Source organism: Catharus ustulatus, chromosome 2 (genome assembly GCF_009819885.2).
Source record: "Catharus ustulatus isolate bCatUst1 chromosome 2, bCatUst1.pri.v2, whole genome shotgun sequence".
Taxonomy (NCBI): Eukaryota; Metazoa; Chordata; class Aves; order Passeriformes; family Turdidae; genus Catharus; species Catharus ustulatus.
The window spans coordinates 83,763,261-83,789,738 of record NC_046222.1 but is presented as its reverse complement, the minus strand read 5'-3'; the positions used below and the strand labels follow the sequence as shown (position 1 = coordinate 83,789,738).

The 26,478-nt window shown below is 39.5% G+C and overlaps 2 protein-coding genes across 8 annotated transcripts in view; one reads left to right on the top strand and one right to left on the bottom strand.

Annotated features, from left to right (window-relative positions):
• The window catches only part of STK24 (serine/threonine kinase 24), a 49,406-nt gene extending 42,725 nt beyond the window's left edge, over positions 1–6,681 (top strand). For all 4 annotated transcript variants that reach the window (XM_033051223.2, XM_033051226.2, XM_033051224.2 and 1 more), the window contains 6 exons: positions 577–762; positions 1,013–1,158; positions 2,045–2,168; positions 3,053–3,121; positions 3,994–4,130; positions 6,457–6,681. In XM_033051223.2, the coding sequence (XP_032907114.1) occupies positions 577–762; positions 1,013–1,158; positions 2,045–2,168; positions 3,053–3,121; positions 3,994–4,130; positions 6,457–6,493 (699 nt within the window). In that variant the 3' untranslated portion in view covers positions 6,494–6,681. The remainder of the gene's footprint in view (positions 1–576; positions 763–1,012; positions 1,159–2,044; positions 2,169–3,052; positions 3,122–3,993; positions 4,131–6,456) is intronic.
• A 6,112-nt stretch (positions 6,682–12,793) lies between these two features.
• Positions 12,794–26,478, bottom strand: part of FARP1 (FERM, ARH/RhoGEF and pleckstrin domain protein 1) — a 216,412-nt gene continuing 202,727 nt past the window's right edge. For 3 of the 4 annotated variants that reach the window (XM_033051219.2, XM_033051221.2, XM_033051220.2), the window contains exons 20-27: positions 23,528–23,596; positions 21,530–21,619; positions 20,392–20,474; positions 19,938–20,050; positions 19,285–19,448; positions 16,750–16,857; positions 16,113–16,264; positions 12,794–14,359 (exon numbers count right to left, since the gene is read on the bottom strand). In XM_033051219.2, coding sequence (XP_032907110.1) covers positions 14,278–14,359; positions 16,113–16,264; positions 16,750–16,857; positions 19,285–19,448; positions 19,938–20,050; positions 20,392–20,474; positions 21,530–21,619; positions 23,528–23,596 — 861 coding nt within the window. In that variant the 3' untranslated portion in view covers positions 12,794–14,277. Of the gene's footprint in view, positions 14,360–16,112; positions 16,265–16,749; positions 16,858–17,762; positions 17,900–19,284; positions 19,449–19,937; positions 20,051–20,391; positions 20,475–21,529; positions 21,620–23,527; positions 23,597–26,478 lie in introns of those variants that run through there. The other variant, XR_004416993.2, reaches the window with a different exon arrangement.

Genomic DNA, 26,478 nt, shown 5'->3' with positions numbered 1-26,478 from the left:
TTCACAGTAGCTGGTATGTGGCTGTGTTTTGGGTTTGTGCTGCAAGTGTTGATAACTCAGGGATGTTTTCCTTATTGCTGAGCTCTGTGCTTGCACAGAGTCAAGGCCTCTTCTGCTTTTCACCCACCAGTGAGCAGGCTGGGGCTGCACAAGGAGCTGGGAGGGGACTCAGCCAGGACAGCTGATCCCAGCTGACCAGAGGGATATTCCATTCCATATGGCCTCATGCTCAGCAATAAAACCAGGGGGAAGGTGGGCTGGGGTCTGCTGTTCAGGGACTGATGGTGAGCAGCTGTTTCCACTTACACCACTTGTCTTTCTTGGGTTCTAGTTCTCTCTCTTTGTTATTTTATTTTTATTATCATTTATTATTATTGTTATTTTATTTTGATTATTAAACTGTTCATAACTCACAAGTTTCCTTACCTTTTCCCTTCAAATTCTTTTCCTTCCCCATTCCACCAGGGGACAGTGTGAACAAGCAGATGTGTGTTGATGTTTAAACTAGAATAGCAAGCCCGCACTTTGTTTTCCTTTCTTTCTCCAACCTAATCTTAAAAGCATTCTTTCTTGCAGGCAGATATCTGGTCATTAGGCATAACAGCCATAGAACTTGCAAAAGGAGAGCCACCTCATTCAGAATTACATCCAATGAAAGTTTTGTTCCTCATTCCTAAGAACAATCCACCAACACTGGAAGGAAACTTCAGTAAATCCCTCAAAGAATTTGTCGAGGCCTGCTTAAACAAGGACCCAAGCTTTGTGAGTTTCATGTTTGTCAGTGTGTAGTAGAGGACTTGACTGCTTTACATGAATTGCATGAGTAAGTGTCATTCAGCTTCTCTAATATGGTGTGACACAAGTGACAGGTATATTTTTAGATACCATATGTATTTAAAATCGCATTTGTATTAAGACTAAACTCTGGATTTCTTTGTTTTTATAGTGAGTCACTCAACACTCTCCAACATGGTTAAAAAAGTCTCCAACTCTCTCTTTTTTTTATTTTAAGAGACCTACTGCAAAAGAGCTTTTAAAACACAAATTCATTTTACGAAACTCCAAGAAAACATCCTACTTGGCTGACCTCATTGACAGGCACAAGAGATGGAAGTCTGAGCAAAGTCATGATGACTCCAGTTCTGATGACTCGGATACGTAAGTTTGAGTCTATAAAATATCCTTTGTGAGGAGCCGGGAGTTATTTTTAGCACATGTATTCCTGTGCTCCGTTATTTGCAGCTTTTCAGCTTAGTGACCTTGGTAAATGAATGCAGTCTTAATTTTAGTATTGCCAGGGATTTCATGCAAGTAACAGTCACTGAGAAAAACTCTTCTGGCCCATATTCTGTGCTACCCTCTCTTTTATGTAGGGTCCAGGGTTCTTCCTAGACATGAGGCCAACTGTTCTGCAGACAGAAGGTCTCAAGCTGCACAGCCAAGTAATGCTGTGCAAATGAAATTCAAGTGAAGAGATTGCTACAATTTATTCACAAATGGATTAAATACTTCATAGTAAAGAAAACACAACTATTCTCTGCAATTCCAGGCTGCTTGCTAATGGCAAGCATCAGGTTATTTCTTGGGTGACATTACACCTGTATATTTCTTTATAGTATTAATGGCTTCATGCCTTCCAGTGACCACAGTTCCAGTATCTTAGCTATTTTTCTAGGCAAGAAAAGTGAATTAAGTATTCTAATTTCCTACCCTTTCCCTAATGATTTGAAGTACTCTGCTAAAAACAATTTTCAGATAGCAATAACACTTCATGTAACTTGTTAATGTGACTTGGAAAAAAGTTTTCAGTCTGTAATGCCTCACTTCCTTATATTTGGTGAAATATCTTGGTTTAAATTTTTTAATTTATCCAGAAGATTAGTTACCTTAATTTTCATGCTTATCTTTATATGTAGTGACCTGCACAATAGAATCCTGATCTTGGTCTTTACTGTAGTTTTTATATTTAGTATATGTATTGAATGAACATCAACAGCAAGGTGTAGGTAATAAAAATTGATATTTTTTTCCCTTTCCCTTGAAGTGAAGCAGATGGTCAGGCTTCAGGTGGGAGTGACTCAGAAGAGTGGATCTTTACAATAAGAGAAAAAGACCCCAAGAATCTAGAGAATGGAGCAGCCCAGCCTTTGGAGTTGCAAAGAAATAAGGTGCTCAAAATATTGACTTTATAATACAAGGAGATAATTCTTGCTTTAATAATTTAGTGGAGTGATTTAATTTTGTGAAATAAGTCTTGAAGTTTGGGCATTCTGTTAATGTGTCCTTTTTTGTAGTTGACAAAATATGTACCAAAATATTTCCCTAGTTTGTGAAATACAACTACTGGAGGAAGATCAGGCAATACTGTGTTTTTAAAATCTTCATTCTGTGTAGTAAACTAAAACCAGTACAGTGCAAATCTAGACTGGAGTTTTGGAGAAGGGATTTTTGTCTTTTAAGTGCAATGTCTTTTAAGAATACAATGTAACAAAGAATTGAATGTGCCTGTGTCTCTTCAAAAAAACAAAAAAACAAACACCTCCCCCCAAAACAAACAACAAACAAAAAACCAACCAAACAAAAAGCAAACATAGACAACCCAGAATAAGGGATATTTAGGAACTGCTCCATTTTGTTTTCTGAAACCTGTGCAACCAGAGCAGGTTGTTGCTCTGCTGGCTCTGAAAATTCTGGAGAAAGATAAGAAAAATATTGTATCATATGGGATGAGCCTAGTAAATATCAGCATGTCTATGATTTAGTTTATGCTCAGTAGAACTGTGGGAGTTTCGTGGTTTTGATTTGTGGTTTGTTTTTTTTCCCTTATAATTTTGAGCTTGCATGTATTTGAGGTGCTGTAGTCTCAAATTTTAATTCAACCTCTATTTTCCACAGTGCTTTAGAATAGTATGTTGTGGAACATTTTCCATATATGGAAACAGATCTTTCATAAAGTGTAGCATGTTGGAACTACATTTTGTCTTTAATTAGAATACAATGAGGATGCTTTTTTTCAGAAATAAAATTGGTCAGATTTTTTTTTTCTTTAAAGGAAAAGGATATCCCAAAGAGACCTCTTTCCCAATGCCTGTCTACAATTATTTCCCCTTTATTTACAGAGGTAAGTTATTGCTTTAAAACGTAAAAATTCCAAGGTTTATTGAAAAAAAAATTGAAAAATATAATGAATGACACCTAAGGTTGCTACTACTCAGTTTGAACTTGCTGTGTTAAGTTTTAGCTGTACCTTTGGTATGCCGGCTTCTGAGATCTGTATTTTGCTCCTAACAATACTTGATATGGTAGTAACATCAGCCTTGCTGGCCTAAAGCAGTGAACATGACAAGAAAAAGGTGTGTACATGTTTGGATTGCAGCATTCTGTTTTTGACACTGCTTTATGTATTTATCTTGTTACAAAGCTCTTCACTGTTTCAAGATACAGTTGTGGACCAGATCATCAAGAATTTCACATTTGAATTTCAGTGTTGAAAACTATATTTTGTCCCCATTCTGAGTTTTTAAATTTTTATACTTTTCCCCTGAATACTTAAAAGCAACTTTGAAAAAAAATATATGAGGGGTAAGAGAAGAATTTATGAAGATATGATTATTTTAAAAAGTTGATAAAATTACCTAAGCTATAGATGTGTAAGTATGGATGCTAAAGTACCAGAAGCACATCTTGCAACCAAACAACTATGGGTAAATACTGCTTTTTTTCTTGGTGTACTATATTGTCATTTTGACTGGGAGCATGCTGAAAAGGATGTGTGAAGATTGGAGACGTGTGAAGATGATGACATCCTGATAAGTACAGTTAATATGAACTTCTGCTTGAAAAAAGTCTTCAGTATGTGAGGGTATATGATGAAAGCCAAATGCTGGCATTGTGAACATTAATGGTCACTTCCCAACAAGCTTCTGCATTATATTGTGTATAGAAATATTTATTATTATAATTTTAATATATTTCTTCCTGGTTTCCTTTCAGTTGAAAGAGAAGAGTGAGGTGTGTGGTGGTAACACAGATTCCATAGAAGAACTGAGGAAGGCAGTTTATTTAGCTGAAGATGCTTGTCCAGGCATTGCAGATACCATGGTATCACACCTTGTGCAGAGGCTTCAGAGGTAATGAAACTATTTCAGTATGGCTTACAGAAAGCTGCAAATCTGATACTATAAATATCTGCCTTATGTTAAATTGAAAGCATTAATTTCTGTTTCTAATGGAGAAGAAAATCACTTGTGCCTGCAGTTTGTATAACTGTGTTTGCTTACTGGAAAAAAAACTTAATCATATCAGCAGTTCTAATTTTTAACTTCAAATGATAGCACATATGTATGTTCATCCTGTTGGTGTTCATAATGTGTGTCAAATGAGACTGGACAGGTTTTTCCCTTTGCAGTTCACGTAAGGGACACACACTTGGTGTCTGGGTGTGTGTTGCAGAGAACACTCTGTGTCACTCTTAGTTGCTTTCACCCATGTGGATAAAGTGACTGTTCAGTTGGTCTGTGTTTCTTTCACTCACATAGTCAGTGATTCCTTGTTCATTCATTAAAGACAGTCTGTATGGCCTTTTGGTGGCAGCTTCAAAACCAATATTTGGTCTTACTTCAGAAGGCTAAATTTCATGAGATTTTCTGACTGCCTTGCTTAAGAATATATTATGAACAAATACTCAATTTTCTGTTCCTTTAAATGCTGCACAAGAAAATATAAGGGGTATAAATTTCAGAATTGCTGCTGGAAGAGGCTATAAATTCAACCTTGAATCCAGGAGCCCATAGCAGTTGTGAATCTCACAGCAGCCAGATTGGATTCCTTGGTACTAGAAAAAAACTGATGTGAATGATTAATCATGGACTACTACATGGGAAAAGATCACCCTGAGCAGGTGTCTCCCTTATACTGTCACTAACCACAGCTTGGTAAAGTTTAGAAATTCATGGCTTTGAGGTTGAAGCACAGGATTTCCAGGCTGACACTTTCCCCTTCAGTAAAAACCAGTGCCAAGAAACCTGCAAGCAGCCGTATTTGTTGCTTTATGGGCTGTAAAGAAACAAGCCCAGTCAGCATCTCTAGTGCTGAAAGGTTACTTCTAGTGCCAGATGTCCTGTCCTGTCTCATTTGATCCTGGCAGACTTGAAAGAGTTGCTGGAGCTTCCATCTCAGTTTGTTTCCATTAGGGGTTCCAAAATTGAATCCAGTCTTTCATCAGCTTATATTTCAGTGTCATATTTTTATCAGTCTGGTACAGGATCTTCCTGGAAATGGAAACCTCAAAGACTTGATGCTGCAATTGAGGCTGAAAATGACCATGTGGAGACAATTACCAGACATGGGCATTTTTGGGGATGCTGGAAGTGATCTTTTTCTGTCTTGACAGCAACATTAATCATTTTTCTCCTGTGAGAAAGATTTCAGAACCCTTTATATGTATACCTATTAAGCATTGCTTTCCTTCTGTTGTGCTTCCTTGAACTATCACTGGTTTTTTTTGTTATAATGTCTTAGAACAGTGAAGGCAGGCACTTCATTCTATTTGAAGGAGAGAAAGAATTATTCCTAGAGAGTGTTTGTCAGTGGATCATATCTGGGTGAACTTTCTCTTTTTTTCAGGGATGATATTCCAGCTAGTATGGGATTATGACTCCAGAAAGGGAGTGAAAGAATGAATAGCAAGAACTGCCACTAAAAATGAGCTTGAATCATTCCATAGCTTATATTAGGTTTCCCTTGGGGATAAAGCTATTATTTGGAACTAGTCAAATTCTGAAAAAATAATTCCTTCTCATTTGAGTGCTACAAGAAGTATGCTCTGTTACATCATTAGGTCATTCGATATCCTCTCAATTTGGTAGCTAATTAGTGAAGATACGTTTTCAACAAGTTTTTGATGACATTTCCACTTCCTCTTATGATTAGTTAGAACTGGATTTTGTCAGTTTGTCTGAATGAATTAATTGGGACCCTCAATAGCTGCCCAGTAATATGGATGAATCCAGTTACCTTCCCCATCCAGTTTTGAACTTGGACGTTTGATGAAGTTTACCAGAAACTTAATGTGATTAAAAGATGTGCTTATTTCTTTGGATGATTTAAGAATCTGCTTAGATCAAGAAATGCAGTTTTCCTAGCCCAGTAATATTTTGAAGATTTGATGTAAACTTGCAAAGTAGGAAAGTTGGAGTCACTAAATGTTCTTCCATCATTAAGTCTGCTCAGTAACACACTTGAGCACAGGTTGTTGCTGTTAGGAAAGCAGCGATATTCTAACAGGGTTGTTCAGTTCCACGGCTCTTCCTCTGAAGTGTGGTGGCAGTGATGAGTGCCATTGTGCAAGGAAAAAGGCTGGAACTTCAATGACATAAAATGGAATAGCTTAATTGCTGTTTCTTGTAGAATGCCTTTCTGAAAGTTGAAACAGTAACTATTTCTTTTCCTCTTCAGATATTCCCTAGCTGGAGGAAGTTCTTCATCCTACTGACATATTCTTCCTTCCTGGCTTTCTGAAGACAGCAGACATCCCATGGTGTCTGCACTGAAGGTGTGCACCCTAATGCTGTTCTGCCTCTCAGTCTCTGGAAAGTCCTTGAGAGGAAGGACATTCCTAAGAGTGAAAATGAAGTCTCTTGGATGGAGGCAATCTTTTTCAGCTCCTTAAAGCTATAATTTTTTTAAATGATAATGCACATATTCCAGGGAGGTGTCCTTTTGTAAAATCTGAATTGTATATTTAGGTTTGTGATAGAGAAATTGAAGATATTGAGAAACCTCAGGTATCTTGCTTTAAGTATTCCACTGAGAGATGGAGCATGGTTGTTGGAATTGTGTACAGATATGTATATAATGTCTTTTTTAACAGAAAGCCTTTCAATGTGCATAAGGAATCACTGTGTACAAAATGGTAAAGTGCTTTTGTAGATACTGTTAGTGGGGTAAACATTTGACAGGCCATAAATGAGTATTGCCTTGCCTTTATTACATGTAAAGTTTGAATTATGTGATAAGTGAATCTCTGTTAGATTTTTGTATGTGAAGTATTTGCCATTGAAAGAGTTAATCCTGTATTATAGAACCTTCTATTTGTACCTCAGCACAGACACAATTTTATTCAGTTTCTCCAGCATTTCTTTCTTTTTACTTATATTCTGAGTATGACTTTCTATTTATGGTACTACTTCTAGTTGTTTTAAATTTCATACACCTGGTCACTAAAAGCTTTAAATTTAAATTATTGTTTTTCCTAGAGAATGAGTTCTTTCATATCTTCAGTTTCAAATTGTGCCAAGGCAAATTCTGAAATAGTTAGTTTTAGTAACAGATATTTGTGAAGCTTGTGAAATTCAGACTGTCTCTTTTTCACCTGAACGTGTTTAAACTCATACAAATCTTTATTCCCTTCATTTATTCTGAAATATCTCCTTAAGGTGTAGATTCTGAGACAGTGGCAAGTATTTCTTTATCATGCCTATTTTTATCATTAAAACAAGTGTCTTTCAGCATAAAAGAAAAATTATCCATGGATTCCATATTCAGTCTCGCTGCCTCGATCTGTGCATCTCTTTACCAAAACTGACAGATATTGGACAGAGAGACTGCAAAACAGCCCAAGTGCTGTGTGCTGAGTCCTGTTGCTTGCCTCCCCGGAGAAAAGTTACTTCTTGAAATCTTGAATTTTCAAATTCCTACTATTCCTGTGAGGGCTTCTAGATAGCTAATTCAGGTGTTATAGATCTTGGAAATAGTAACGCTAGTTCATTAGTTGTATGCACAGTCGATTAGGTAGCTGCTACTTTTCTTTCCCCCCCAGTATTACTCTGAGGTTAACCTTGGTTGGTTTCACCAAGACTATATTCAGGTACTTATTCCAGTAGCTAAGAGAACATTTTTGCCTTCTTTTAATGAAGAAATTGATGACTTTATGCTTTGCATGACAGTGAGGTAACTTATATATTTACTTTTTAAAAAATTATAGATGGGAGCTTTGGAACAGAAAGGATTAACATGTAAAAGTACAGACATATCTGCCTGGGTTGGTACAAGAAACCCAGGTACACTAACCATTGTGGAAGCTGGTGAGGTTTCCTTCCAGGACTTCTATCACCATGGTAGCCCTTAGTCTATGCATATTAATAGCCTTAATTTATTAATTTAAGAATTTAATAGTAAGAGGACACTGTCTTGCTAATGGAGCTAATAAACTTCTGCCCAGGTTGAAACAACAGTTGGAAGAAATGTGGGTGTGTGTTCATCTTGTGGCCATTCTTTCAGGCACTACTCATTTGCCAGCCTAATGAGGTAATGGGTTTCCTTTATGGCTAAGGGAGTTTAAAGTAAAATGAGCAATGCTAAAGTTTGAGCAATGTTTTACAACTCCACTTTGATTGATATCTTTAATTTATGTTGTTTAGTGTGCTCTTAAGTGTTACAGATAGGCTCACTCTTAAGGAAGCAAATTTAGCATTGCTTTTGTGAAATGTGCATCAGAATGTAGTGCAATGGGAAATTTACCTCTTGATGTCTCTCCATATGAGACCATTCAGCCTTCAATAGATCATATGCTGTGACTGCACAAGGAAATCAACAGGGTTGTTTGCATTGGAAATATAAATTGATCAGTGTAAGCTGTTCCCTAGTCATCTATTAATGTAAGGACTGGATGTTAAAGTGAGCTTACTTGGGTATACACAGAACTCTGAGACATAGTGGGGAAATTAAAATTTATGCTGCTGGCTTGAATGTCAAGGATTTCTCAATCAGCAAATTGAATTAAGCTACACTCTTTGAACACTCATTTGAAAAGTTATATATATGTATTTTGAGTTGCATTTTAGTTGTGTTCCAGGACTGTATGCCGAGGAAGTACTTCTCTGAGTAGATGGTGGCAGAATTTGCTTGATGAATGTGTCAGAGCTTAAGATGAGTAAAACTCATGGTGAGGGCAGGTGGCCAAAAGGCTTGGGCATTTAGAAGAAAAAAGACAAGACCTCATTTATGGTAGAGATGTGTATTTTTATATGTAATATACAGATTATTTAAATATAGACTATCTTAAACTGAGATTCACTGAAAAAAAAGCGTGCTGTATCTTGAATGTAGAAGTACAATCATTTGCTATTGAAAAGTATTGATGCTTTAAAAATCAGGTTTATATTGGTAACGGAAAAGGAGCTTCATTTGAAAGAAGCACCACCTCAGTTTCTCAGAGAAAAAGAAGTGTATTGATATTTTTGAGAGGTTTTTTCATGCTTAAAACACGTCTGTGTTATGATGTTGCACTGATAATTTTTCTGTGCAGGTAGTACTTCACACAGTCTTAACTATATTAAATTACAAGCTATCCCTATTTATGCAAACCTTTAGATTAGTAGAACTGCTTATTTGTCAGGGATTTCATGATTAGGCAGTAAATAAACTCACTGTTTAAAAACAATAAAATCAGTTATTTGAATTGAAGGCTTGCTTTTTTGTAACTCTAGATCTATTTTTTTACCTTAATTTTCCCTGCAGTTGCACTTTGTAGTTGCTGACCAGCTTACTGAAGGATGAGGTGCTGGTGCACAGAACTCTTTAGGTGTAGTAACAAAGCAGTAACTTAACTCTGCAGCGCCATGGCTCCTGTGCAGCTCCATCATTGTGTGTGAGCTTGTGGGAACAGAAGATAAACTGATTTTTGTGGAATTCCCTTACTGGGGTGTTTTGCCCCCGCTGTGCAAGAGGGGCAGGTGGAGGGGGAGGTTGAGGCTGGGTGTGTTGGCACCTCACTGCAAAGTGGCTGGCTCAGTGTGAGTTCCCAACCCCCTGTACCCCGGCACCGCATCATCTGCCTCTTAAAGTGCTTTTTATGTATTTGGGCAATGTCTTCTTTAGCTTTATGTGATGTTCAGTATTACTTTTTAAACTGTGCCGGACCAGTTTGTAGTAGTTTTACGGTAACCTGATTTTGAAGGAAATGTGTTTTTACCTTCAAAAAGTCACCATCGGAAGATTTTCCAGAGTGCTGATAAGCACAGGTATAATGCAAGGATCAGGACAATTACAAATCTGTTTTATAAGCTGCTGGGGAGGAGCTGAAGGTATAGAACAAATCCTCTTTTTAACTGTGTTGTGCAGATGTGCTGGTAACTGCACTGAGCATATGCCATGGACAAACTGTATGCAAGGGTTTCCTGCCCCCTCTAATGCATGATTACAGAGGACCATTAAAGTGTGTGTCTTGTTTTCTGTAATGTTGCTGCCTGTTTATAACCGTGTATTTAAATTTTATTTTTGTTACTCTACACCATCAGAGTAAACCTTGTAAACTATGTGACCTAGAAATAAAGAAGGAGGAGTTTCATGAAATGTTGCCACCTGAGTGGTCAGTGAGATGAGATTCAGGGCCCCTTCCCTGGAGGGGATGCTCTGTAAGCTTCTAGAGCAGTTATTGCCCACGTGTCAGTAATGATATGCAGGAAGTTTATAAATCAGTGTTTGGTTTTTAATGGTACTCAGCTCAGAATTTGTAGCACTTGCAGATGGCAGTGATTTAAAACCCACCTTGTAGTCTCCATCCTGCCAGCCCATTGAAACTGATGAAGTGCTCACAACAAATTACATTTGCTCACCCCCGCAAGGATTGCACCATTAACTGGTGACAAACTGTGTGACAGCTGCACACCTGTAGTTGTACTTTATTACTATTTTCTGCTGCTAAAAAATGTATGTATGGCACATTGCCCATTATTTTGTCCCTTATCATCTTTTCTGTGTCCCCAGGGCAGAGACAGTGTCCATGTGCTGTAGGAACTCGAGTTGTGCATCTGCCTTGCACGTAGGTAACTGTGCTTTTGAGGGCTAAGACTATGTAATTGGTCCTGTATAGAAAGAAAGAATGTGCAAAATTAGGCTTTTCAGGTCTTTCTCGGTCCTCTTTTTTGTTCTTGGCTGGTGAAACGGTAGGTTATTACACCTGATTTTGTCTCTAAAACGAATTTTTCTTTCCCTTTAGTCAGAAACTTGTATCAAGATTTCTACAATCACAGCATGTTTTCCCCTGCCTGCTGACTTGTCTTTCAGACTGTCCTTTTTGTCTGGTTTCATCTGAATTTACAAAAGCATTAAGGTGTCAGTGTTGTTTAGATAAAATGTTCTGAAAAGAGGTTAGGTTTGAGGTATATTATCAAACAGATCTTAACAGAGGTTAAATTAGACAGCAGATAAATGGTGGAGATGCTTAATCTTGTTGAAAAAACCACAGGAATCCAGGCTTTTTTGATCCCTTTGCCTGTGGTGCAACCTCCTGAGGTGGTAAAGTCCCTGGTTTGTTTTTATTTATTCATTGTTGGAAACTGGCAACTATTTCATGGTGAGTAATAACAACAGCAGCAGTAAATCTCCTGGAGTGCCCTGTGGTTTTCCTGCAGCTGAGAGGTGTGTTTAGTGATAGCTCCAGACCTGGCACACAGTGACCCTGCCTCTCTGCAGGCCCAGCTTGGCTGAACAGGCAGTGATATGATGTGAGTCAGGGTTAAAAGTAAATGGTTGCACATTACAGTTTTCTAGTACATTGAGTTTTATTCACACACGTGGGCTCTGCCTGCTCCCAAGATACGAGCATCAAGACAATTGATTTTACTCTCCTGCTATCATTTCAGTTTTGGGTTAACACTGGGAGTGGACACCTAGAAAAATGCTGACAAGTGACAGCAGTTCACATGGTTCCATTTTAAAAAGGAATTTAAAATCACACTTGTAAAGAAGAAAAAAAAAATCAAGTTTTGAATGATTTTTATAGGAAAAAAATACAAAAAGGTGAAAATGGTGATTAGGTAGGTACTCTGTGGGTACTGGAAGTTGCACCCACAGCCTAACTTGGTCTCTGCTGTTAGCAATAAATATCACTGTAACTTGGTCTTTGCATTGTTTTCCAAATTCACCTTTTGTAAATATGAAACTTAACAAGAAAAGGTGTTACTTGATTTCTTTGGAGAGCTCAGAATAAACTACAGCAGCAGACAGCAGTTAATAAACCTTGTATCCAACAAGCCCCAGGGTTCTAAATTTTTTCAGTTCTGCCTGAATTAAGGGCATGGCCCTCAATGTAATTTCCATTAGAAAAAAAAGCTTTTCACTGTTATAGCTAATGCTAAAGGCAAGAGGCAGGGCCCTGTCTTGTAAGGTACTATTTTATCACTCAATAATAATTAGTTTTAGCAGGACCAGGTCTACAGCCTTTTACTTCATAGCAACATCAAGTGCTGTTGCTTTTTCATGGTTGTTTTCCCAGACCAGTGAGGCTGCAGCTGAATTGCTGTTCATCTATGCTGTGGTCTTTCCTCTTCTCCTCACTAAGCAGATCATTGCTCACATTCCTGGTCAGTCCTGAAGCACTGGAAATCCTGTATGTTTCTACAGGGCAGTGTCACAGGCTTAGAATGGACAAGACAGTGGAACCTGCAGCTGGGAAACTGGGCTTCAGATTTTCCAAGTTTGTCCTTCAGCACATCCTAGCCAGAGGCAATGCTCCAGGGTAGGTGTGATTATTGCACTGGTACGGGGAGCAAGGGGCGATAGATGAGGAAAAGAGCAACTGCAGCACACTACTGCCCAGGGGGCTGAAGGTCTCCATGCAGCTGAAGGAAATGCTCTGAAATGTTTCCCTTTGTCAGGATGTGCTTGGATTTGGCCATGGGGACTGATGTTTGTCCTAAGGAGTTTGGAGCCCATCCTCATCTTGGACAGAGGTATGTTTGGGGTCGGGGGTAACAGAAAGAAGGCTTTACTGTCTCGAAACAGGCATATGTACAATGGTGTTGTGAGGTATTTTATTCCCTTTTGTTGTGAGCAAAGCTGTAAGAAGCCATTTTACACATCGCACACAGACAAGCCATTAACAAAGCGAGTAGCTGGATGAAGAAAAAACAGGGACAGAACTTCCCCAGCTTCGTTTCCCAGACTGACCTTCAGGCCCCCTCTGCTTAGCACCGTGCTTCCTCCAAGGCCTGTAATGGTGATGGGTGTTACCAGCACATCAAACTTCTGCTAAGGGAAGTTTTACATCACCCTACTGACAGTGTTTCTTAAATCATGAGGGAAAGCATCTAAGCCTTGTAGATACAGTGCCACCGACCTTCTCAACCAGTTTATCCAAAATGTGGTGCCAGCTGATGTTAAAGCCGGCACGCGAAATGGGTAATTCTGCTGCAGGTTCTGTAAGTCGCTCTCTCTTGCTGCCTGAGCCCCAGGGGAGAGACTGAAATTCCAACAATAAACTGGAAGTCAATTTGGCATGTGTAGCAAGCAGAATGAAAACTTGGGGCTTCAGTAGTACTCCCCAACTTAGAGCAATTTAGTTACCAAAACACTACAAATTCATCACAAATAGCTGCGGTTCTTGTAGCATACAGGTTTTCTTTCAAGTTTGTAAAACAAACAGCAGAATGTCACCACAGCCTTTAATTTCTTCTTGTACATAACCATTCACAGTACATTAACAGCCCAAATAATATTGCACTGGATTATTTAAAAAAGTTTTCATCTTGCAAGTAGTACTCACTTTTCAAAGCCAACAGATGAACAATTTGGTCAACTTGCACCAAGAAAATGGTTAGATAAGAACCCTATACCTTATTTATACCACATTGATTTGTGACCCCAAAGGGAAATGAGAATGAGCTGTAAACTGTTTCCTTGTTAAACATAGAAAATTAGTAAATTGTAGCTGATTAAATGTAGAAAGCATGAAATCTGAAAGTTATCTCATTCCTGTCAGACTGCTTGCTGTATATATAATTATATTCTATACTGTGAAAATCCATCTACATTTAAAAGCCCAGCAGTCTACAGATTAACATGGTAAAAAAAAATAATATATTTTTATGAAAAGAGAAGAAAATAGTGTTTGCCTCAGAGGAGAAAGTTTTCAGATTTCAGTCATCTGGGAGTTCGTTTAGGTGCAATCTTTGAGGCAACAAAATGTCTTTTGGCATTTGGCACTCTAATAAGGACAATATTTTAATACTGGCACAAGCTAAAAACAGCACAGAATGACAAAATACAAGACATGAAATGAACCACAGCCACTGGGATGATGGTAAGATAGTTTGTATATACGGAGAACTTAAACAGGTTTGCTGAGGAATTTTCAAAGTTTCTGCAAAACCATACTTATTCTCTTCTTTTACCAAAATGTAAGGTTTCCTAAACTTGGAGGGAGAAAAAGAGTTTCAAATGTCCTCTAGAAAATCAGCAGCTGCTGGACAATCAACACAGTGGCTTGTTCAGCCGTCAATAGGTGTGAGGCTCTTTGTGACTCAGAGCTCGAGTGCGTGAGGCAGAGCTGGTGGCACTTCGGATCACTTCCATCCATCTGAGAGGAGGCACGAGGAGAGACACAAACAAGAGAAAGGTCAATTTCTAGGGGAGGATTTCTTGACACATATGGCCTGTGCTATTGGTTGTACAGTTTGATTTTTGGTGCCTGCAGGAGCATCTTCCTACTTCATCGCTAAATCTACCTGAAGGTAAGAGGAGTGACTGCCAAGGATGTTTAGAGAGAACAGACAGCAGGTATGGGACCCAAAACACGTGAAGCTAGTAATGATTTTACTTGCTCTGCAGGCATCAAATATCTTTTTTCTGAGTGGTCCAAGCAATAAGCAATTGAGACCAACCATTCTTAATCTGTGAGGAAAAAAAAAAAAATTACTTTAGCTGCAATCTCTACTTCTTTTACCTAGAAATGATAAGGGCATTTTCTGTTTGTATTTTATCACCACTTTCCCACAATTTGCCTTGTTTATATTTCTGGACTGACATGGCTAAAAGTTAAGAACAGCTTTCTTTGATGAAGACATCATGATTTTTGACATGTTCATGCTTCATATAAAAGAGCTAAATTAGTTCCCTGTATGAACAATCACAAACCACAAATTAGGAGGAGTAGTACTACTCCTACTCTCCATGTATCTGAAGTTCAGTGGGAGGTGTAAAAATTACATAGTGAAGTGGCATAAATATGTGGTAGGAACAGCTGCTTCTATAAAAACTGGAATTTTATTTCAGGTGTGGATTTTCCATGCAGTTGTACTAGAGGAAGCAAAGCTATTCTGAAGAGCTACTGTGGTGACTTGTTTTTTGCAGTAATTCCAGGTTTTGCTGTAATTACAGTAATTTCACAAATACAAGCTGCACCATTTTTCACCAAAATTTTGGTGGAAACCCAGAAGTGCAGCTAGTACTCCAGGGCAGCAAATATATTAAAAATATTCTAAAAGCTGACAACATAGAAGTGAGAGCCCGTGGCAGCCCCAAGCCAAGCTGGAGCCTGGCCAGCCCCGGCAGAGGTGGGAAAGCCTGGCAGAGACGGGGCCAGCAGTGTGGGGGGCGGGCGGCAGAACCCGAGCCTGCAGGGTAGGGGAGCCCAGCAGAACTGGGGCTAGCAGTGCAGGGGAGCCCAGCAGAACCAGGGCTAGCAGTGCAGGGGAGCCCAGCAGAACCGGGGCCAGCAGTGTGGGGGCCTGCAGTGCTGGCCAGGGCGAGCAAACGCGGCAGCGGTGGTGCAGACGGGAGAGGGGGCGACTGAGCCTGGCGGCAGCAGCTGCAGCACCGCCCAGCTGGCCCCGAGCGGCCCCGCCGAGCCGTGGCGCTGAGCTGGGCCACCCGGCCCCGTCGGCAACCATGAGCGGGCCGAGCCTGCCTGGCCCCACCCGGAGCCAGTAAACCCCGCTATGCCGCGATCCTGTTACTAATTGGCCAATTTGTGAAAGCTGCGCATGGATCCTCGCTACGAACGAAAGTGCGGCTAATATTCGGGTGCGGCTTTTTTATTGACAAAGACAGCAACATTGTCGAGGCACCGGGGGTGCGGCTTATAATCCGTGCGGCTTGTATTCGTGAAATTACTGTACTATTACCACTTCCATATCATCACAACCAATCACTTGATTTTAGCAGTATCAGGTTTAAAATTTCTTCTATAATTTTAAAAGGTCCTTTCTCCAGTTGTGCTGAACCACTTGTCTGTATTACCGAACCAACTTAATAAACTTTGCATCTACTAACCTTTGGCAGAATGCTCCTGGAATTGAACAAAAATTTTCTCTCACAGAATGCAAACTTACCTTTCAAAGGTGTATTCACTTTCAGCCCTGAAGTAGTACACATGGGATTTGAAATGAAGCTTGAACACATAATCTTTGTGAATGTTTTCAGATTCAGAAGGAAGGGTAAGTGAATATCCCAATAAAGGAAGGCTGGCTAAAGGATGATTGTCCTGAAAAGATATGATGGAAATTGCTGTGAGATCAAATGCCCTTAAACAAAGAAAGCACAGAAGTAAATGGAAAGCAGATACACACACATGTAAAGATCACTGTCTTTCTACACATGTGCAGAAAAATACCACTTTTATACAATTGCAATAAAATTCATTGGTAGTTTCAGTTGGTCACCATTACAGACCCTTTGCATAAGGATCTGCTGCAGACTGATCCTATCAGCATTTCCTTGAAGGAAAGCTGGCTAATACCTTGGAGTTTCACTACTTTCAAACCGATGAACATAAAGCTCCATCACTTAGGTGTAGAATATCTTCCAATTCCTTCCTTAATTATTAAGAAGTTCAATAACAATGAAAGTACAATGTAGCAACTTGAGGTACTTTGTGTTTATGCCCCGCTCAAACATACTCAAAAATCCAACAGATTCTAAACAGAAATCCCTGCCTTCTCTGGCTACTACACTTGCCCAGTGGGTTACCTGGTGCGATTTATAGAAGAACATGCAGAAGTTGGTGAATACCACCCAAAGCTTCTGCCACCCGTTGCTGTTTTTGAATTTTCTTAGGAGATTTCCAGACAGCTGGTTCTGAAACAGATCAAAAGCAACCAAGTAAAACAGTGAAAGGTGCCTGCAGTTTAGTTATTGTAAGAAAAATTATTTGCTTTTATCTGGTTTTATGTGAACCGGTTGTTAAAAAAAATGCTTCAATTGACTGGATATACTTTTCTTCTGCTGAGCAGTACTTAATGTAATGTATTTTTTTGTTTGTAGCTGGGTACTTCCAAAAACTCAAAGCTACTACACAAATTATTTTATCAACTGAGGTGACTTTCAGCAATCTGTTACTAAACCTCAGTCTTGTTAATCCTACTCTCTTCTTTTAGAATGATGTTTTAATAAAATGGAAACAGAAAGTCTGACATGAATTTGTGATGTAAAGGAAAATTATGACATACTTTAGAATTGCAGATAAAGATTGAGGTCTCCATACCCAGGGAGTTCACATGGTACTTTTCAAAGATTTCAAAAACAAGGACTGTTAACCTTATTTTTAGCTGGATTTTGGATAGTTTAGGAGAAAGCCATAACCAAGTACATGTTCTTAATGGCTGGCTGAAGCAACTGCTCTTCACATAGTGAAGATGGAAAGCCAAGCATCATTGTTCCTGGCAAATGAAGGGGGGTTCTCAGTGAATTATTAATGATTTCCCATTCCTTGTTGACTCTGAGGGCTCTTGCCTAGATCACAATAGCTGTTTACATTATTCTTTTTATCTAATGCAGAAGCTAATAACTTTATATGTAAGTGTGATAGATGAGATCTGGGATTTCTGGTGTAGCTATTACAAATGAACTGTTCTTAAAAAGTTCTGTTTTCACCAGCCCTGGATATGCATTAAAGCTTTTCCTTTAAATCATCCTGTTCTCTGGTATCTGGACTACTGCCTCCTTGCCCTAAGTTACAGGTGTACTCCTTAATTTTCTGTTACCTCATTACTCTGGAGGATATCATAAAAGGACAGGCTTTGCATTCGGTACCAGCAGACATATGAAATGGAAACAGGCCGCTGATCACTGATCAGTCCAGCAGGAAGGGAGGAACAGTCACTGACAGAGAGAGGATCTTCTACCACGAGAGAGACAGAAAGGAGGGAGAGACACAAAGAAAATAAACGATAATGCTGAAGTGAGAGGCATCGACGGGATGATGTGAGCATGAGCGGGACCTGCCACGCATGGAGCAGCAGTGGAGCTGGAGATGTTTTCACAGAACAACACATGGCTCCAGGGTGTGCTCAGTCTTCACTGCTTTGTGTTCAGTTGAGGCACAGAGAAGGAACAAAAATGAGCAACAATAAGCACTGATCTCAGACCTAGTTAGATTTGCCTAACTAAATGTTTTAATCATTAGAATGAGTGACTGGTATAAGTTTTATAGCTATTTATAATAAGCCCTCTGCTTTAGGGAAAAATACAAGACCTTGTCCTGTGCTGAGCTATTGAACGGTATGAAGAATGGAAAATTCCACCTATGTGGGACTGAAACGAGGCTCTACAGTTGGCATTTTTTAATACGGAATAATTTTGTCATATTTCAACAACACACTCACCTCTTGTTTAAAAATAGAGGCAGTTACACAAACTATGAATATGTTTGTCCTTGCATCACTATGTTCTGCATCAGTATCTCTTCTCTAGAGCAATGATGGCCTGATATCTGTGGGCTGCCACTCGAGTGCAAATCTACTCAGCTTTAAGATTTCTTTTTCCATTTTCATAGAGCATAAGTTTCCATTTGCTGAGGGCTGTGATAAAGTACGCAGAGCTCCTTGGACTCTCTTTGGTGAAGGAAGAACACCTCAGCAGGCTTACCACCTCATCCTAAAACCTACACTGAGCTAGGAATTTTTCATATCAATCTTTGAAAAGACAATGTCTGCACCTCAGCTGTTGAGTACAGAATTAATGAACGTGTATCAAATTGGCTTAGCTGTGATCAGAGGGGTAAAAAAGGGGGTTTATTTTGAGGTGGAAAATGCAAATAAAGAAAAAGCAGATGAGACTGAGCAATGAGACAAGGTTCCAGAAAAGATGGCTAGGTAAAGAAAGTAAGTTAGTAATACACATAATTAAAACTCTGGCTGCAGCAGCTAAAGACAATATCCTTTCCGCTCGAGCAACGACTTAATGCCTCTGTAACTGAAAGCATTGAGACAGTTTGAACTGCTTTACATTTTAAAGGGCATGGGCTTTTTTTTTTTTGACAGTTGCTTCTATGAAAATTACTGCTCTAACTGATTTTACAGAGGTGCACTACAGGAGCAGATCTGTGCTTCTTGAGTGATGGTTTATGCCATTATTTGACAATATGGGAGGCGGCTTAATAAGCGTGCCTGAAACTTCCCCAGGAGGAGACAAGGGAACAGCGCACTTGTTAAGGAGGAGCAAAAAGGAAATTGTCATTCAAAAGCGAGCCTGGAGCTGCAGTTCAGGTTGTTCTGAGGCAGATACCTCCACAGCAATACTAAAGTCGATCATTGAAACACTGGTATTTCTGTGCCAGCAGACGTGCACCGTAGTGTTGCCACGGTGTGGTGACTGACGTTCAAGTGAGGTGCGGGATGCACTGAGGTCGTCCTCAGATTCCTGGTCTACAGTAGTTTCATCAGGAGACTCTATGAAATGCAGGGAAAAAGCATCTTTCTTCCTCTATGCGACAACATATATAATTGGAAAAATTAAACAAATCAATTCTGTCTGCAGTATTGTGAACTAAGTTTAAAACACCATTACAGAAACAATTTTGTGCAGATTTTAAATAGATTATTATATTTTATATAATTATGTGTTTTTGCAAATGTTAGAATTAAAGGCTAACTACCTTTTTGGTGTTTTTAGTACCTTCCAAGGACAGGCACTGCCCAAATAGTTCCTGGAATCATTATGCTTAAGTCACTTCTCTATTCATTGAAACTTTCTGCTAACATCAACAAGAACATTTAAATGGCACATATATCAATATATCTGTACATATATATGTATATAAATCAATTTCAAATGTCTCAGTTTGATGTGTGGCCAGCATTGTTCACCACTTTGCTTAGAAGCAACCACCAATCATACTGACAAAAGTGAATAAAACTTACTCCCTGGCATTTACTTACTATTGTCAGGTGGGCTGCTTGCCAGTAACTCTGGGGCAGGGCCACTGCTTTTCTCTGCCAGATCTATTGCCATCTGGATGTCCTCAGTCCATTTGTCCATCTCAGCACGGGTACTAACAATGAAAATTCAGGTTTTACTCACTTTCATACAGGCTGAAAGCAAACTCTAAGAAACAGACGCAAGCTGAGCTTACTTTTAACAGAAATAAATAGATTCAGACATAAGATGGTACTTTTTTTTCCCCTGATAACTTAGTTTTGGTTCCAGCTTGCACAACTGCCACTCTGTTGTGTCCCATCCACATTTTTCTTAACAAGTGGCTTTCACAAAAAGAATATACCTTTGAGGAGATTGTTTTAGGAGCAAATACAAACAAAATAATGCCACTCTGTCCCACTGTGACAGCTGCAGAGAAATACAATTCACATGTGCACTTTGTCCCCATTGAATTACCTTGCAGCAACAACAATGGACTGATGTTGACCTCGTAGTGTCAGACAGTGAGGAACTCCCCATTCCTCCTCACTTTCTTCCATCTGAGAGATAAAAGGCCAAATGCAGTCAGATTGCAGGAAGTACATATTTCTTAAGGTGAAACAGTGAACTGAATGACCTCATACCATTGGGGAAAAGAAAACTAGGAGAAATGCTCACAAATTTGAACAAATTATGTATTGAGGAAAAAAACAGTGCCTTGCAAGTTGGAAGAATAGTTAGTTCTGCAATAACATCTTGAACCAAAAGCATGGCTTTATCTGCTTTGTGTCAAAGAAAATAGAGGTATTTTTATCAGAAGAATGATTTATTGTACAAAATGCTGGGAGTACTCTGAAAACTGTAGCATAGCACAGTTCTGCTGAGAGCAAGTCCAGGCCAAATGGTCATCAACAACTGAGTAGATTCCTTGAAATACTAGATAAAAGTTGAATCTTTGCAAGTGTTTAGAGAAAATCAGTTGCTGTAGTAGAGACAATTTAACTCAATTCTCAGGAGAACAGCATAGAATCTATACAAACCACTGGCAAGTTCCATTGAAAATAATGGAGGGAATGAAAGTGTTTTGAAATCAGCAAAAATATTTTGAAACAATAAGAGAAGAGGTAAATAGGTGCTATTGGCTTGAAATGGCTGTTTTCCAGAAGAATTGTAACAAGAGCTACAACTGACATTTTGCTGCCAGATTCCCACTACTTTGACTTTAAGATATAAAGCTGGAAACATTAGGAAATGCATTTTTATAGAAATTAGATTGTCTTTACTTGTCTTGTGTGTATCTATAATAAATTGGTGATGAATTACTTGTAAGAATCATGGTCAAATTAATGGCTGAAAAAAACCAAAGACCCCATCTCCAGAGAAGTTTGCATTGTGAGGAAGCAGCCCTCAAAAATGCCTTTTCCCCCCACTCACTTTTGCTGTGTGATCACCTCTGTGCAGAAGGCTGCAGGAACAGATGCTGAATTCCAAGACAGATTTAGCTAACACCCCCCTTTGCTGCTGTTCTCAGCCCAGCAGAAATTGATCAAGCAATAAAGATGGGACCACAAATGGCCACTTAAGCACAAATCCCTTAAATTCTCACAATACTTACTGTCATGCCATACAGTGGAAGATGCCCATGGACTTTAAACTGATTGGAAGCAGTCAGGCCTCTGCTTGTGTACAACAGGATATCATTAAACTAAAAAGCAAGGATAAGCATCATTAGAATGGTGTTGGTTGGCATGTATGCATGTGAAAAAAAGATCAGAAGAGTGAATACAGGAAAGCTGAGTATTTTTATGGCAATCCTAATGCATTAATCCAAAATATTGGCTTCCATAATATTCCATTACCTAATATAATCACCTGCTATCTTCCCTGCCCTCCTTTCCAGCTAGTTTTTTGTATGACTTCTCATGACTTCTAATGTTCCCTTTGTGATATCTGGGTCAAAACTACCAAGCCACAACAGCAGTGAAACAGAGCAGTATGTTTCACACTCTGCTGCACTTTGAAGCTATGGAAGGTGTGTGTTTCACCAATGTTTTCTCCCGCTTCGAGAAAAAAGATAAGTAAGCCTGCCCAAGAGGTCCAACTCAGGCCTAATAAAAAGAGTGGCTGTCTTTTACTCCCCATATCCAGAAGGAAGCTGGGAGGCCTGTTTTAAGGTAGATGGCTTTAGGTTAAAAATATTAAGGTGAAGAGACTGAGAATCTCAATTTGTAGAGCTTCCTGCAGGTAACAACAGTTGTCTGAAGCATGTCAAATGACTGCTTGCATTTTTTTGCCATTAAATGAAGAGAATATTTTCACTGGGCCATCTGGGTCAAAGGGTGTTTTTCTCAAACCAGATGGTTGCATCAAGAAAATCATACTCTGTGGTGTGAAACAGTTCTCACTACAGACCTCTACAATGCAGCAGCAGTAGTTCATGAAGCTTTGTGGAACAGCCACTAGAGGGGGATTTAATTTTACCAATGATTGCATGTGTATTTGGAATCCCACAGTACTGACCTGAGCTTTTACCTCCAAATAGATTCTGGTGCTTAAGACAGATAAAAGACTTATTTGACAATGAAAGCAACTGACTGGAGAGTCTAGTTCTCAGATTTTTAGTGTTTTACACAGGTATAATACCAAGGCATCATCTAGTATCTGTTGGTATGAAAGAAAACATGCACTGTATTCATTAGGCTTCCTCTTCAGTGCCTTTAAAGGCAGAGGATAATCCTACTCAGGTAGATTTATCAGGTTATATCTTTGGCTCATTTCAAAGATTAAATGTCAAACACCTTGTAAAATCTAGCACACTCACAAGCTTTTCTACACAGCCACTGCCTTTGCCTTTTGCACACAAGAAGCTAAGAAAACATCTTTCTGACACACTGCACTGACTTTTCAGGGTTTTGTGTACTGAAAAATCTGTGTACTCTGCTGGGCATCCCAAGGCCTCAGCACCAAGACCACAACAGCAGTAACATGAGGAGCCTGGGAGCAAATCAGCTGGCTGGGAAGAGAAGAGAGGAGGATTTATCTAGTGGATCAAATCTGAGTGGGATCACCCTAATGTCAAAGTGGTGGGAGGAGGCAAACTTCCCTAGTGCAAAACCTACAAAATGGATCTCCAAGTACAGGCAGGTCCATCAACATGATGGGCACTCGTGTTGGAACTGGATGGCTTATGGAAAAATTTGGTTCTGTAATGTGCTCTGAAAGCATTATATGAATTATTGTTCATATCACCAGGAGTCACTCTTTATCTTCTTTTCTGCATATGATCACTATCCCTGGTGCCACTTCTCATTTTGTAATGACTCTGCTTTTATTTAAGACAAAGTGCAAGGAGGTATTATTTTATCATTATATTCACATTGTCATATAAAAAATAGTTTTATCTTTGTAAGAAGCAGTTACTAAGAGAATATTGGATTTGAACAAAATTGTCAGTTCTTAACAACCAGCTACACTGGTGATGTACTATGTTAATTTAAATAAGGCTGTTTAAAAATACTTACTGTAATTCAAAATTCAAGTCTAACAGTTATATGCCTAGTAGATGCTTAGAGTTACATTTCATTATACAAAGAAAAATTTTCTTCTTACTTACCAGAAAAAACATCCGTTGCTGTAAACCTTTTCCAGACAACTTACTGAGACTGCCCAGTCTAATAAACTCCTGTGGGAAACAAACACAAAACAAAAATGTATCTCCTGCAGAAATTATGACTTTTTAGTATGCAAACAGAAATATGACTACTTGGTCATACAAATGACTTGACTATCAGCTACAAAGACTTTTAATTTTATTAAATATGTTAGATATTTAATTTATAGGATAATTCCTTTCTGTTTATAACTGTCTTTAGGGTAAAATAGTTTCACTCATATTAAGAAAGTTCAGCCAAGCAAAATTGTCTTTACCTAACATTAATTCCTTCAGACAGCTCCCTCTTTCGTCAGTTTTTAATGAGTATTTTTCACAGCACAAATGACATGAAAACTAATGATATGTGTGTTCTTGGTTAGCCACTGGTAATCTTCTGTGGAGCATATGGCATGCATTGCTCTCATTCACTGCAATGTAAGACCAGCTACACGAGTCAACATCACCATTAGCAGCAGAGAAAGACAGACATTTGTCTGGCAGAGTGAGCTATCCCAGCACCATCCATGTCATGTAATACAGTACATTAATTAGGACCATAGTGTTTAAGAATGTTTAGGGATGGAAATAGAGGAAAGGTAGCACATCTGAAATTTTCCAAATGCTGGATTTCCTGGGCTTACTGTGAACTATGCAGTAACTCATCCTTGTATTTCTCTGAAACCCACAAAAATATAATTTGTTCAGTCACTCCCTCCAGCTTCTAAGAGGTTTATATTTATTTATTACAGTCTTTTTACTGTCATTCATTCTATAACTGTGGATATTAAAAACCTATATAAAGCACCTAAATCACCTGCATTTTAGGAATAAATTGGCTCAGATCAACCTGTTCAGAGAAACAATCCAAACACCTTAGGCTTGCTTTAGTGTATCTGGTCCCCCCACTGTCTAAGGGCTGAGGTGTGGAAGAGTGGTTAGAGGTGGTTATCCCTATAGCACAGTAGTCTCATGGCACCAGAGAGGCCACTGGATGGAAGCTGCTGTTGGCCAATATTAATGGTGATTAGCACCATGTGGTCCCACCCCATAGACCCTGGCAGGCCTGGCACCAGCACAGCCAGCAGTGGTGACCACATGGATCCAGAGCTGCAGGTCACTGCCACCTGCAAGGACAACCAGCCACGGGGGGCTTTCATGTCCAGCACAGGAGCCAGCTCAGCAGCAGCAGACATCCTGCTCTGGGACAACCTGAACAGGATGGGGTTACAGTGGCATTTGCCTCCCAGCCCCGCCTGCACCAGGGCAGGGACTTGGGTCAGAGCCAGCAGAACAGCCAAAGGGTTGGAAGCAGCAACACCCTGGGCATGTGCCAGAGCATGATGGCCAATGCTTCTTGTCTTGGCAGGCAAACAACTTCTGCCCCCCATCTGCCTTCTCCTTGAACTTCCTAGGACAGGAAGACTGCTCAGACTTTAAATAGACTAGGGTAGCAGAAACACCCGATGACAGCATTTAATTTCATGTGATAGAGAGATGCAGAAGCTGTGAAGCATCCCGAGGGACTTGCCAAGGATGTGAACAGTCTGTGGATCACTAGAAAGAAACATGAGCTCTGGCAGCTGCTTGGAGACAGGGAAGAGGTAAAGAGAGGGAGTGGGGAACAGTCACAAATCTAGAAATACCCATGCTCAGCACTGCATTCCCAATGGCACATCAACTTCAAACCCAACCTCAAGTTCTGGTTTTGTGTATTACACACAAAAGTCAAGGGAGTGGGGAGAAAACTACTTCAGCAACAGAGAACTTTCAAGTTTCCACACACACATACATGTGCCTAAGAAAATAAAAAAGGTTGCAAATATTACACTGTGGCTCATTTGTTCTGAAATGAGTCTTTGATTTTAAAAAGACACGATAAGTAAGAAAGAGATGTTGGTATTCTTATAGCACAATTAAAAGTGTTTACTTAAGGCAACACAGTCTCAAAAATTATTGCCTAATATTACATGTAGACTGAAGAGACTGCTCCTCCCCAGGGCCATGAGTTTCAAAGCAAGGCATGGTGAAAGGGCTGAAGGTCCTCCAGCACAAATGCCTTACTTGCCTTTAATCAGTCAAGCTCTAGCATCAAGGGCTGGGAAAAGAAAATAAGGACAGCATGAAATGGGCAACTGCTCAAGCTCTGAATGTTGTGATAAATAAATTTTTACTGCCTCTGTTGAAAAAGATTTTTGGAATTGCCTAAAAACTGTCCAAATCTACACAAAAGACAGTACTTTAAAAGTCAGCAAAAGGTAATAAAGACGGTTGCCTTTTCCTGCTTTAAAGGTGCTTTTTTCTATGGTGTGCTGGTTTTGGCTGTGGTAGAGTTAATTTCTTCGCCATGGCTGGCATGGGGCTGTGTCTTGGATCTGTGCTGGGCACAAGTAGCTGAACACAGAGTTGATAATAAAGAGATATTTTTGTTATTGCTGAGCAGGGCTTACACAGAGCCAAGGTCTTTTCTGCTTTTCTTACTGCAACACTGGTGAGGGAGTTGGAGGTGTATTGAAGTTTGGAGGAGTCACAGCCAGGACAGGTGACTCAAACTGACCAAAGGATATTCCAGACCATGTGACATCATGCTCAGTATGTAAAGTGGGGGAAGGAGGAGGAAGAGGAAGACATTGGGAGTGATGGCATTTGTCTTCCCAAGCCACCATTATACTGCTCTCCTGGGATGGCTGAACATCTGTCTGCCCATGGGAAGCAGTGGATTAATTCCTTGCTTTGCTTTGCTTGTGCCCACGAGTTCTCTTGCTTGCTTTTGCCCTTCCAATTCTCTACCAGTTGGGGTAGTGAATAAGCAGCTGTGTGGGTCTCGGTTGCTGGCTGGGTTTAAATCATGACATTTGGCATTATTGTGTTTACATCTGAGAGTTTTTGGTGACAGCAAAAACTTCAGGTGAGGA